This window comes from Dromiciops gliroides, chromosome 2 (assembly GCF_019393635.1).
Source record: "Dromiciops gliroides isolate mDroGli1 chromosome 2, mDroGli1.pri, whole genome shotgun sequence".
Lineage (NCBI taxonomy): Eukaryota > Metazoa > Chordata > Mammalia > Microbiotheria > Microbiotheriidae > Dromiciops > Dromiciops gliroides.
In genome coordinates, this window is record NC_057862.1 from 465738194 (window position 1) to 465751976 (window position 13783).

General features: G+C 41.0%; 1 protein-coding gene across 1 annotated transcript; it reads right to left on the reverse strand.

Moving 5' to 3' along the window:
• Positions 1–747: 747 nt before the first annotated feature.
• Positions 748–1239, reverse strand: LOC122739372 (60S ribosomal protein L36-like). The gene is made up of 2 exons (XM_043981135.1): positions 1030–1239; positions 748–837 (listed from the first exon to the last, which is right to left on the reverse strand). Exons 1-2 carry the CDS (start codon positions 1237–1239, stop codon positions 748–750), a joined length of 300 nt encoding a protein of 99 aa, XP_043837070.1.
• Positions 1240–13783: the final 12544 nt, after the last annotated feature.

The following is a 13783-nucleotide window of genomic DNA, read 5'->3' on the forward strand; positions in this document are numbered from 1 at the left end:
ATAAGCAGACAGAGAAAGGTGAGGACCATAGAAAGTTTCTTTAGTGACAAGGAAGATAGAGGTGCACCCTCAGAAGAGGATAGCAACATCAGGGCTCATACATCCAAAGCTTCCAAGAAAAATATGAATTGGTCTCAGACCATAGAGGTGCTCAAAAATTACTTTGAAGATAAAGTCAGAGAGGTAGAGGAAAAAATGGAAAGAGAAATGAGGGTAATTCAGGAAAGACATGAGAAAAAAGTCAACAGCTTGAAAAGCCAAATGGAAAAGCTCTCTGACAAAAATAATTGACTAAGAATTAGGATTGAACAACTGGAAACTAGTGACTTGATGAGAAACCAAGACACAATAAAGCAAATCCAAATGAATAAAAAAAATAGAGGGCAATAATAGCAATTGTTTCTGTTCTGGCCAGAAACCCTGAGGGTCTTCCCCTCCCGAATTGGATTTTTCTTTTTAAGTAGGTAAAAGAAGCCAACTTTTGCTTCATTTCTTGCCTAATATTAAATCACTGAATGGGTGTTGCCTCAAATAAACTGAGACCTGGGAAAGACCATAGCTTCAAAAGGCCATGGTCTCCCACTGCATCCCTGGGCTATCTCCAGTCATCCTGATCTAGACCAGGATGGCTCTGAAGGAGAGAGTGAGGCTGGTGACTTTACACAGCCCTGCCTCACTTAATCTAATTAACTTTTTTTTTTGTCAAATCTTTATTGGGTAATTAGAGAAAGGCAGGCAGGGTCCAGTTTAGTCCTTCTTGGCAGCAGCCTTCCTCAGGGCAGCCAGGATGTTGCTGAGCTCCTCTCTCTTCCTCTTGGCTTGGATGTGAGTTCCCACCTTTTAAAATTTATTTTTATTTATTTTTAGTTTTTGTTTTTGCGGGGCAATGAGGGTTAAGTGACTTGCCCAGGGTCACACAGATAGTAAGTGTCAAGTGTCTGAGGCCGGATTTGAACTCAGGTCCTCCTGAATCCAGGGCCCGTGCTCTATCCACTGCGCCACCTAGCTGCCCCCCTTTTTTTGATGAACTTTAGGGCTCACATCCTTAGAGACCTTTAACAATTCCATGGCCTGCCTCTCAAAAGGGGCAAACTCACACACCTCCTGGATCATATCTCTCACAAACTTGGTATGTTTGGTCAGGCGCGCATGGCAGCAGCCATGTCGCGGCTTCGATACGTTCTTGGTAACTTTGTGGCCCTTGTTGAGGCCCACAGCCATGGGGTAGTGGATGGCCATGGCTGCAGCTCAATTGTAGCCTCAACAGCAGCCACAACTAATTCACTTTCAAGTCAAGACATCACCTTCCTGATATCATTGGTCCTCTTCAAGAAGAAGGAAAAACAACAACAAACAACAAGGCATTACAAAGTTTCCTCAGCCAATCACACAATTTTCCTGTCACCATCACTACAGTTAAAAGAGGTCTTAGGGGCAGCTAGGTGGCCCAATGGATAAAGCACAGACATTGGATTCAGAGGGACCTAAGTTCAAATCTGGCCTCAGACACTTGACACTTACTAGCTGTGTGACTCTGGGCAAGTCACTTAACCCTCATTGCCCTGCAAACAAACAAAAAACAAAAACAAACAAAAAGTCTTAGTCAAAATCTTTGATTAACAGGGTAGAAGTGTTAAAGCCTTGTTCACACCTCAGAATCATCAATTCCATAAAGATATATTCTCCCCTAATAATATATCAGGGCTGAGTGGGGTGGAGGTGAGTTTAGCCCTGCCCTACTATTACACATTATTGTGGTTGCTGAATAAATGGTTCTCCTGACTCTGCTTACTTCTGTTTGTATCAGGTCACACATGGTTTCCTTAAAACTCTCATACTTTGCTTGTACTTATGCGCATTTACTGAGTTTTATTTGTATTACCATTCTTTGTTTACATGTTTGTCTCACTAGAATGAAAGTTCCTTTAAGAGCAGGGACCTTGTCTTATGTTTGTATCTTCCTTAGTGCCTCAAACTGCTTTCTTTGAGTATTGTAGTTACCTAATAAATGTCTGTTGAATGTTAAATGGTTGATTTGAATAAATATTTATTTTAAAAGATTAGATAACTAAAAGTTGGATTTAATTGTAACATAAATCTTTAAGGTTTAGTTTGAAATTAAGGTGGTCAGTTCTGAGGAAGGACAACGGGGTAAAGAGATAAGATTAGAATCACTAGGCCATGGCTTAGTAATAAATAAGGCCTATAAGGGTGAAGACACAGATCAGATAAAAAGTGGGCTTATATTTTCTAGTTAGGAAAGTTAATCTCTTTTTTTTTTTTTGCAGGGCATTGGGGGTTAAGTGACTTGCCCAGGATCACACAGGTCCTCCTGAATCCAGGGCTGGTGCTTTATCCACTGCGCCACCTCGCTGCCCCCGAGAGTTATTCTCAAACATATTTTATTTATAAAGAGGTAACATGGCAAAGTAGAGAGAGAGCTGGCCTCAAAACCAACAATACCTGGGTTCAAGATCTGCTTCTGACCCATAGTGCCTGTGTGGCTCTAGGCAACTTTCTAAGATGCTAAGTTATAGAGGAGGTACTGACTTATGTTGTTAGTAGTTTCCTCACCCAGGACTTCCCTACGCCAATGAAGTTGCAGATCCAGACCTTATCCCTGTTTATATTTTGTGGTTTTTGTATTATTATTTTAAAAGTCTAATCTGAATTGTTGTTGGGGGATTTTGAGATAGCCTTTAAAATTATTGGATAATGATTCTGCTTCCTTTGGTGTGGGACATTGTGTCATGAACCAATCCACAGAAATATACTGAGTTCCTACTTTTTATAAAACACCATCTTGTGTGCTAACGGAGAAAGAAATAGTATACAGGGGAGAACACTGGGTTTGAGGTCAGAAGACATAGTATTATCCCAGCTCTTCTATTCCTTTCCTTAGGCAGATCATCACCTCTCTGAGTCTTGGTTTCCTTATGATTAAAATGAGGAAGTTGAACTAGTTGTAACATCTCACATTTGAGGCTCCCAAAGTAACTAACTACCCCAGGTTCAAAGTGGTCTATGGGTCCTAATGTACTCAATACCATACCTCAAAAATACTCACCAAAGCATTTACTTTTGCTTTTTTTTGGGGGGGGGGGTTGGGCAATGAGTTAAGTGACTTGCCCAAGGTCACATAGCTAGTGTCAAGTGTCTGAGGCTGGATTTGAACTCAGGTACTCCTGAATCCAGGGCCAGTGCTCTAACCACTGTACCACCTAGCTGCCCCCGATGCATTTACTTTTTCCCCCCTCCAATCAGACAGAATTTCTTCAGGTTAGGATTAATTCAACCCCTAGGTCTGAGTGAAGAACAAAGCCCTCTGTTATGGATACCTATCTAACTTAGAGTAAGATATTCCCCAAATTCAATTTATTTTACCATTACAAATGTACTTGAACCAAAACAAAAAGAAAATTTAAGGAAACAAAGACTTTGGTCTTTGAGGCAGTGAGGTGAAGCAGTTAAGAGAGAGGTCACATAAGTCACTTAACCTCTGTCTGCCTCTGGTTCCTCAGCTGTAAACTGGGGATCATAACAGCACCTACCTCACTGGATTGTTGTGAAGATCAAATGAGATATTTATAGCACATTTAGCATAACACCTGACACATAGTAGGTCCTATATAAAAACTTATTACTTTCCTCCTTTGTCCTCCATACCTTTACATTTATTATACTTATCTTTCAGCATCAAAGCCCTTTTACTTCAGGACTATATTTTGGCCAATGAAAAACCTAAATGTCTACCCATACAGCTTATCTCTAAGGTCCTTTTCTACTTCAGATCTTATGATTCCAAGCATAACTCAAACCCATCTAGGACTTTAGGCTTATTTCTATAATAATTATCTTACTGTTTAGCTAAGATTCCCTATACATAATGAAACACAGAATGTGAGTTGGAATGGACCTCAAAGGTCATCTAATCCTGGGATACTTAATTTGGGGCCTGTAAAAAATTTTAAAATATTTTGATAACTGGGGCAGATAGGTGGCACAGTGGATAGAGCACTGGCCCTGGATTCAAGAGGACCTGAGTTCAAATCCAGTCTCAGACACTTCACACTTACTAGCTGTGTGACCCTGGGCAAGTCACTCAACCCTCAAAGCCCTGTTTGGGGCGGGGGGGGAGGGAGAGAAGAAGAAAAGCTTGCAAAAAAAAATTTTTATAGCAGCTCTTTTTGTGGTGGCTAAGAATTGGAAATCAAAGGAATGACCATCAATTGGGGAATGGCTAAATAAGCTGTGGTTTATGATGGTGATTGTGCTATAAGAAATGACAAGCAGGATGATTTCAGAAAGGCCTGGAAAGACTTGTATGAACTGATGTATAGTGAAGAGAGCAGAAACAAGAGAACATTGTTCACAGAGACAACAATATTGTTTGATGAAGAACTGTGAAAGACTTAACTATTTTCAACAGTATGATGATCCAAGACAATCTCAAAGGACTAATGATGAAGCATACTAGCCACCTCCAAAGAAAGAACTGATATTGATGGAACACAGACTGAACCATGCTATTTCTCACTTTCTTTCATTTTTTTCTTCTGTTCAAGTTTTCATATACAAAATGATTGATATGGTAACATTTTACATAATTGTACATGTATAACTTATATCTGATTGCTTACCTCCACAGGGAGGGGGAAGGGAAGGGACAGAAGGAGGGATAAAAATTGGAACCAAAAAGTATAAATAAAAATGTTTATTACTTTAAACACTGGTAGATTTTTTTTTTTTTTGCGGGGCAATGAGGGTTAAGTGACTTGCCCAGGGTTACACAGCTAGTAAGTGTCAAGTGTCTGAGGCCAGATTTGAACTCAGGTACTCCTGAATCCATAGTCGGTGCTCTATCCACTGCACCACCTAGCTGCCCCCTGTTTATTACTTTAAAAAAAATACACAAATAAACTGTTATCAAGCTACATCTTCCCCCATTCTGTATCCTGTATTTGTGCCATTGATTCCATTTATTCCCTATTCTAATTTAATATTTTTTAGTTTTGATTCATTCAAAGCTATTTAATTTTTTTTTGGTCCTTGACTTTGTATACAATGTGTAACCTATTCTCCCCGGACTTCTGTCATCTACAAGTTTGACAAGCATGTTGCCTTGTCCAAGTCTTTAATAAAAATGTTGAAAAGTATAGGGCCAAGGACAAATCCCTGGGGCATTTCACTAGAGATTTACCTCCAAATTGACATTGACCCATCCATGACTGTGTTCAGTCATTGAACCAGTTCTAAATTTAGGATTTCAGATTTTACTTTGAAAAGTATAGGAAATAGGGGCAGCTAGGTGGCACAGTGGATAAAACACTGGCCCTGGATTCAGGAGGACCTGAGTTCAAATATGGCCTCAAACACTTGACACTTACTAGCTGTGTGACCCTGGGCAAGTCACTTAACCCCCATTGCCCCACCAAAAAAAAAAAAAAGAAAAGAAAAGTATAGGAAATAATCTCACTTCTCATTATCAATTAAAAGATATTCAGAGGGGGGCAGCTAGGTGGCTCAGTGGATAAAGCACCTGGATTCAGGAGTACCTGAGTTCAAATCTGGCCTCAGACACTTGACACTTACTAGCTGTGTGACCCTGGGCAAATCACTTAACCCCAATTGCTTCACCCCCCCCCCCAAAAAAAAAAGATATTCAGAGGGGCAGCTAGGTGGTGCAGTGGATAAAGCACTGGCCCTGGATTCAGGAGTACCTGAGTTCAAATCTGGCCTCAGACACTTAACACTTACTAGCTGTGTGACCCTGAGCAAGTCACTTAACCCCAATTGCCTCACTTAAAAAAAAAAAAGATATTCAGTCAGGGGGTAGCTAAGTGGCACAGTAGATAAAGTACTGGCCCTGCATTCAGGAGAACCTGAGTTAAAATTTGACCTCAGATACTTGATACTTACTAGCTGTGTGAACCTGGGCAAGTCACTTAACCCTCATTGTCCTGCCCCCAAAACAACAAAACAAAACAAAAAAAGATATTCATCCAAAAACAGAAGACATATAAACTGATGTCCAAACTTTTTTGGTGGGGTTTAAAAAGCTTCATCCCCCCATACTTTGACCCAAGTCTTTCTCCTAATCTTATTTGGTACTCTTGTATAATGTGCACCCTCCACACTAGGCAAATGAAACTACTCACTGTTCATCTCCCCTCCACACACATACAATCCTCATTCCTACCTTTCTGTCTATACTTCCTATTTACACTACCTAAACTAACTCCTTTCTCTACCTCCTCTTTGTCTTCAAAGTCCTACTCACATTTAAATCTTTTGTGAGCTTTGGGGGTGATCTGTGTGGCATGTTGAAATTTTTTTTTGAGTTGGTGAAAACAGTGTAATATTTACCTGTTTGTATTTTTATTTATTATTAATTTATTATTTATTATTATTATATTTTATTTATTTATTATTATTTATTATTTATTTTATTACTTTTATTTCAGTAAGAGGGGAAAAGGGAAGAGATGGAGATAAAAAGTGATTAATCTAAGTGATTATCAAATAATGTTTCCTAAAATAACTCAAAACCCACCAAGCCAGCAGAAGGTTGAGCCTGAACCTAAGCCTGAGACTGGAATTGGAGAATGTAAGATGCGTCTGTTTTAGTGCAAAGAATAACCAATTTGACTTGAGAGTATTCTGGAAAGGGAAGATGACACATTCTGAAATCCAAAAGGAGACTAGTCACTAGTTACCTAAGGAAAATTACCTCATTTATGCTTGGTCTGGGGAAATTTAATTAAGATAATTGTGGACATGGGAAGTATTAAGGACATAGTGTCCAGAGTAAAGGAGGTAATTGTTCCATTAACCTTTGGTTCTGGTCAGACTGGATCTGAAGTGTTGTGTCCAGTTCTGTGTGCCATTTGGGGGGGGGGAGAAAATTGACAATCTGAAGCATCGTCAAAACAGTGACTAGGATGGTGAAGAAACTGTAGCCATGTCATAAAAGGACTGATGGGAGGAACTAGAGGTATTTAGCCTAGAGAAAAGATTGGGGTTTTGGGGGGGGGGGTTGGGTTAGGCAATTGGGGTTAAGTGACTTGCCCAGGGTCACACAGCTAGTAAGTGTGTTAAGTGTCTGAGGCCAAATTTGAACTCAGGTCCTCCTAAATCCCGGGCTGGTGCTCTATCCACTGTGCCACCTAGGTGCCCCGAGAAAAGATTGTTTTTTAAATTATTTGTGCTAGACTGTGTTTTATAAAATTATTGATACTTATATATTAATAGCTATTGCACTCATTTTGACAGTAAGCATTTATTATTAATTAATATCATAAATATACCAGTAAAGAATTGACCACATGGCAGTTAGCACAAGCAGGAGAAAAGCCCCAGAAGACCCATGCTGTCTCTTAGAGAGAACACATATGTTCTTTGTTTGTTTGGTTTTTGCAGGACAATGACTTGCCCAGAGTCACACAGCTAGTAAGTGTCAAATGTCTGAGGCTGGATTTGAATTCAGGTCCTCCTGAATCCAGGGCTGGTGCTTTATCCACTGCACCACCTAGCTGCCCCCCACATATGCTCTTTTACATTTTTGTGTGTTCGCAGGGCAATGAGTGTTAAGTGACTAGCCCAGGGTCACACAGCTAGTATGTGTCAAGTGTCTGAGGCTGGATGTGAACTCAGGTCCTCCTGAATCTGGAGCCATACCACATATGGTCTTTTTTTTTTTTTTTAGTGAGGCAATTGGGGTTAAGTGACTTGCCCAGGGTCACACAGCTAGTAAGTGTCAAGTGTCTGAGGCTGGATTTGAACTCAGGTCTTCCTGACTCCAGGGCCAGTGCTCTATCCACTGCGCCACCTAGCTACCCCCACATATGGTCTTAAGGAGAGTTCAGAAGCCCTACAATACCTACGCCATCTTAAGCACCAAGCCATAGCATTCTGAGTCAAGAGAGGGGGCAAAGCAAGAGTCAGGATAAAGCCAAGATGACAACCCTCATGAGATCAAGGCTTTTTAATCCTCTTTTGATTGTGGAAGGTCATCATACATTAATCAAAGCTAATTGGTTAGCATCATTCAATTCCATTGGTTGACATGACTTGAGGATGGTCCAAATTAAAATGAACTCTATGATGACATCTGGGAAAAGTATGCAAAAGACTCTCAAGAAAGGACAAAGGACAAAGCCTAGGTGTGGTATAATCCCATCAGCTCAACCTAGCTAGACAAAAGAATCAATCTTGGGGGCAGCTAGGTGGCACAGTGGATAAAGCACCAGCCCTGGATTCAGGAGGACCTGAGTTCAAATCTGACCTCAGACACTTGACACTTATTAGCTGTGTGACCCTGGGCAAGTCACTTAACCCTCATTGCCCCACCAAAAGAAAGAAAGAAAGAAAGAAAGAAAGAAAGTAACCAAAAGAATCACTCTCCATCTCTATTATACCCTTGGGCTGGTCCCAAAACAAGATTAGAATTGGACTTTCTGGGGTGAGGGGGAGAGAGGATTGAATCTGGGTCCCCCCAAGAAACTAATTATTAATAATTATTTTCTCACAAGATAAAGGAGGAGGGAAAGTGGGAAGATAGGAAGACAGAGTTAGAGATTGTCTTTAAATATTTGAAAAGTTGTCATGTGGAAGGATTAAATTTGTTTTACTTGGACCCAGAGAAGAAAACTAGGAACAATGGGTAGAAGTTGAAGAGAAGCAGATTTTAACTTCATATAAAGAAACATCCTAACAATTACAGTTGTCCAAAATTGGGGGGTTTTTTTGGTTTGTTTGTGAGGCAATTGGGGTTAAGTGACTTGCCCAGGGTCACACAGCTAGTAAGTGTCAAGTGTCTGAGGTCAGATTTGAACTCAGGTTCTCCTGAATCCAGGGCCGGAGTTCTATCCACTGCACCAACTAGTTGCCCCTGAGTTGTTCAAAATTGTAATGGGCTGCTCTAGGATGTAGTGAGCTCCTTATCACTATATGTTCAAACAGAATGGATGACAAAATGACAAGGTTAGGACAGTAAATAAAGTGAGTCAGCTGGGCTACCAAGTTGCTCCATTTTCCTTCAGGCTTGGACCCTATGCTGTCAATTCACTCTCCTACTGACTACTGGAACCTTGACCTGTTTAACTGCCAACTGTCTAAAAGGGTTGTGTTGAGCTTCTCAATACATCTCCAATCCATTTAACAACTTGCCAGCTATATTAATAACTTATTAACTCAGTATATTCAAGGAACTGTGCATACAATGACAAAAATGAACAGTTTTTGACCTTAAAGAGCTCCATTCTACTAGATGAATGTGGAGAGAGGGAGATGACTTGACATATAAAAATAACCTGAGTCCCAAGGCCAATTGGTATGGGATGTTCTCCTCCTTGGTAGAGATAAATGCCCCACTACACATAAACAAATAGGAACAATTGTGTCCCAGCTCCTAAGGCTCTGAGACTTCAAAGGTATGGGGGAGGAGAAACTGAAGAGAGCCCCTCAGAATCACCTCTCTTGGCTTCATTTTGCTCCATTTAGTGTTTTTTCTGGAAACCTCAGATATAGCTTGCATAGAGAGCTCCACATATTTGGGTAAAAGAGTCCTGAGATACTATGCAAACAAATACTCCAGATAACAATGTTCAGATACAAGATTGCCTTTATTTCAACCCATGGAAAATTCAAAAACACAAACACAAACACAAAACTCAATAATATATGAAGGTTACTCACAGTAGCCCAAATACAATTGATAGAGTTCTCTAATATTTTGGTTCTCACTTAAGACCTTTCAGAGTCCACCAGACTCACAGCACTACCCTGTGGTTCTTGACTCCCCTCAGAAGAGAAATGAACTTGAGGTCCCTTCAGACCTGTATTATCCAAGTGATCCATAGTAATAGTACAGGGAAAAGGTCTTTGTCTTCTGCTCATTCATTTTGTGGCTCAGTCCCTTAGAGGTCCTCTAGCTTCCGTGGCTACATGTTTAATTTTCTTCCTCCAGAGAGGTTGGTGTAGTCCAGACAATCTCTCTCTAGAAGCCAATGTCTTAGAACTGTTTAATTTGAGGTTCCTTGAAAAGTTAACAAAGACCAGTGCTGCTCAGGAACCATTCTGTTTCTAGAAGGTTGGGGCTTAGGAGTTTGTCATGTTTCTCTCCTAGGGCTTGAGAAAATATACGACAGCAATATGCCTCTGCCACTACTTCTCCAAGCCTGGCTGGATCCAGGAACGCAGGATGGAAGGACTCCAGCTAATTCACCATTCCTCAGGCTGTTGTCATCTCTTGGTTTGATAGGTTCTGCTTAGTTTACTTAGGGCAAAAGTTCTCAATCTTTGTAATAGGAGATCTGGGGAAATAAAGACACAGAAGGAGGAATGAGGTGGGGAGTGACACAGGACAATCCTTCCTTCAAAAGTTTTTTTGCAAGCTGTTCTTTCATTTTCTGATTGGATCAAAAGGTTTCTGATTGCCTCAGGAAAAGGGGCTCAAATGTAGGTGTTCTTAAGCTTTTTTGTATCATGGACCCCTTTGACAATTTGGTCAAGTCTATGAACCCCTTCTCAGAATAATGTTTATGAATGCCTAAAATGCATAAGATTATGAAGGAAGCCAATGATATTATGAAATAAAGATGCTTTGTTTTGTTTTGTTTTGTTAACCATGGCAGTTCATGGATTCCCTGAAATCCCTCACAGACTGATCTGTGGAACTCAGGTTAAGATCCCTGACATGAGGCCCAGGACTAGGCCTTTCACACAACTCTTCAGGGCATTGCTCAAGTATCATCCCTTCCATGAAGCCTTTTTCCTTAGCAGACAAGAAATCTGTCCCTTCCCAGTTTTCTAATTCATTTCAACTCCTGTTGTGCTATGAGCTCTTCTAAAAAGACTTGGCAATAATCTCAGCTGTCCTCAGATTTTGATAACCTTTACACCCTCTGAATTCACATAGCTATTTATTTGTATCTTTCTGAAAACAGTGTGGAATACAGGGAAGATCACTGGATTTGTAGTCAGAGGACCTGCTTTTAGAGCTCTACCCATATAATCTTGACATTGGGTAAGGTATGTATGTATGTATGTATGTATGTATGTATGTATGTTATATAAGTCTTCTTATGAGGGCAGGAGTTGGGTAGAAGAGAAAGGCTATGAGCCAGGAACTGAAGGATGAGAATGTCCTGTTCTAGAAGTCCACAGACAATGGCCACCAGAATCCTGATTGGCTAATAAATATGGACTGAATAAACCTCAAAGGAAGAGAGGTTATTGAATGATGGTGGTCCAAAGAAAACCTGATAGTGGCAAAGGTGAGTCAGGAGTATTCCAGTTACCCCACAACACCCAGCGAGTTGGGGGTATGGATGAATTTTCTTTTTTTTTTTTTTAATTTTTTTTTTTAAGTGAGGCAATTGGGGTTAAGTGACTTGCCTAGGGTCACACAGCTAGGAAGTGTTAAGTGTCTGAGGCCGGATTTGAACTCAGGTACTCCTGACTCCAGGGCCAGTGCTCTATCCACTGCGCCACCTAGCTGCCCCATGGATGAATTTTCAACCAATGCAGAGTCAGAGTAGCCATCTCCTCAGGATGGAGCCAGGTCTCAGTGAGTGCAAGATGGATCAAGCAAGAAAGAAAAAGATTTAAGATGAAAGCTAGTTTGTTACCTATAGGGCAGACATTCCAGAGAACACAGTGGAAGGAGTGGTTAGCTTTAGAGTGGGACATGGTGGGGGTGGGGATTGGAGGATGAGTGGGTGTTGGATTGAGGGGGATAGGGGTTCAGAATCTCTGGGAAGGGTAGGGTAGGATGTGGTAGGATTACATTAATCATTGAGGAAGAGTTCAGATAGGTTGCTTGTAGTTCTTAGGAATTTGGCCTCAGGGGTGGAGTTGTCCCAGGGTATATCTAGTAGCTATGTATAGCTGAAAGGGAGGTGGGGGAGGGAAGACAACTGCTTTGGAATTGTAGGAAGGCAGAAAAGGTGCCTAGAACTCTATGGAATGACTCTTCTGGGAGGCTAAGAAGTCCTTTTCTAGGCTGGCAGACCCAAGAGAAGCAAAGATTCCTTAAAGCTTCAAACCCTATAACTCAACACATTCATGTACTTAGGCAGTTAAGTACAGTGGGTACTAGTACAGTGCCATACTAGGAGTCTGGGAAACTTGGGTGAGTTTGGTAGTAGTGTGACTGAGGGCAGGAAACAACTTCTTGGAGCCTCAGGCAACTCTCTAAGACTTATTTACTAAGTTTAGACTGCTTGGGGATCTACCTTCAAGGCTACTCTGACTGTTTCCACATAAAGCAAATCATAGGTCTTGTAAATCGGTTCTTGTTTTTCATTGCAGATATTCTATTTCCTTAAGCAGGGTTTCTTAAACTGGGATCCATGAAATAAACACACACACATACTTTACATAGACATACATATATGTGTGTATATACATACATGTGTGTGTATATATATGTTTTAATAATGTCTGACACTTTGTAGCTCCACCATTTGGGGTTTTCTTGGCAAAGATTGGTTGGCCACTTCCTTTTACAGATGAGGAAACTGAGGCAAATAGGGTTAAGCGACTTGCCTGGCAAATGTCTAAGGCCAGGTTTGAACTCAGGTCTTCCCAACTCCAGGCCTGGCACTCTATTCACTGTGGCACCTAGCTGCCCATGTCTTATGCCTTACATTTAATGAACAACATTAGTAAGGTTTGGTATATGTAAGCAATCAACAAACATTTATTAAGCACCTTCTATATGTCAGGAAGGGGCAGCATGACATAGTCAATAGAGAGCTGGCCTGGAAATCAGGTAGACTTGGCTTCAAGTCTAGCCTCTGACACTGGCTGTGGCCCATGTGAGCCTAGACCCGTTACTTGTACTCCCACTGTTCTATGCACCTCTCAAGTATAAGTTTCTGTGCCATTGCATTGGCAGAGGGAGTTTCTTCACCCAGGAGTTCCCTATACCAAAGAAATCACAGGACCAGTCTCTAGCCCCTGACCTATATGCCAGACAGTAAGCTACAAAGATGAAAAGGTAACAGCTCTTGCCTCTTAGTTTAAGATTTGGCCTGGGGAAACAATATCTACATGTATAATAACTCTTTACAAAATCTAAGCAGGTTCTGGAAGAGATACAAGGTATAGATAAGCTATGCTCTATCTTCATGGAGTTTGTAATCTACTAGGACATAGGCTATATATCATTGTAATACAAAGTAATATAAGTGTTCAGGAGATGAAAAAATCAGTTACTAACTATGGGGAGGGGGAAGAAAAGGTGCTTTCTGCCCTGGAGGAATCAGGGAAATTGGATGGAGGAGATGGCTTTGAGTTGGGATTTGAAGGCTGTAAAGGAATTCAACCAGTCAGGTGAGGGAAGAGCATTCCAGGTATGGGGAATATCTGAAGTAAAGAAGTTTACTAAATAGCAAGACCCCATGAGGCCATGAATCTCCACTCTCACCCCCTCCACACACCCTGGACAAGACATTGACTCTGCATACATACAGTAAGCTTTACATAGACTGCTTTGAGCTGAGTTGAATGGTCAGTACCCATATATTTAGCACTTAACTGTTGGTTTCTGTGTTTTTTTCTCCTGACTAATTGTGGTCAGACATACTTTTTTTCTGTCACCCACAGCACCTAGTCGGCCTAGCAAATACTTGTTGGCTGACTAGTGGTTGTCCATCATCCCAATCAAAACCAAGTTTCTGGAATTTAGCGTTTACCTCTAACTTGCTCCTGAATTCCCACCCGTCCCCACCCCCTTCGGTTTCCTGCCAGGACTCTGGGGTGAGAGTTGTGGAATGTA

What these genes read in the sequence shown, in the direction of transcription:
- LOC122739372 (XM_043981135.1), bottom strand. Translation starts at nt 1,239, where the DNA reads ATGGCCATCCACTACCCCATGGCTGTGGGCCTCAACAAGGGCCACAAA. An exon ending in CTAAGGATGTGAGCCCTAAA is followed by an intron (nt 838 to 1,029) that starts GTTCATCAAAAA and finishes AAATTTTAAAAG; the next exon opens with GTGGGAACTCACATCCAAGC.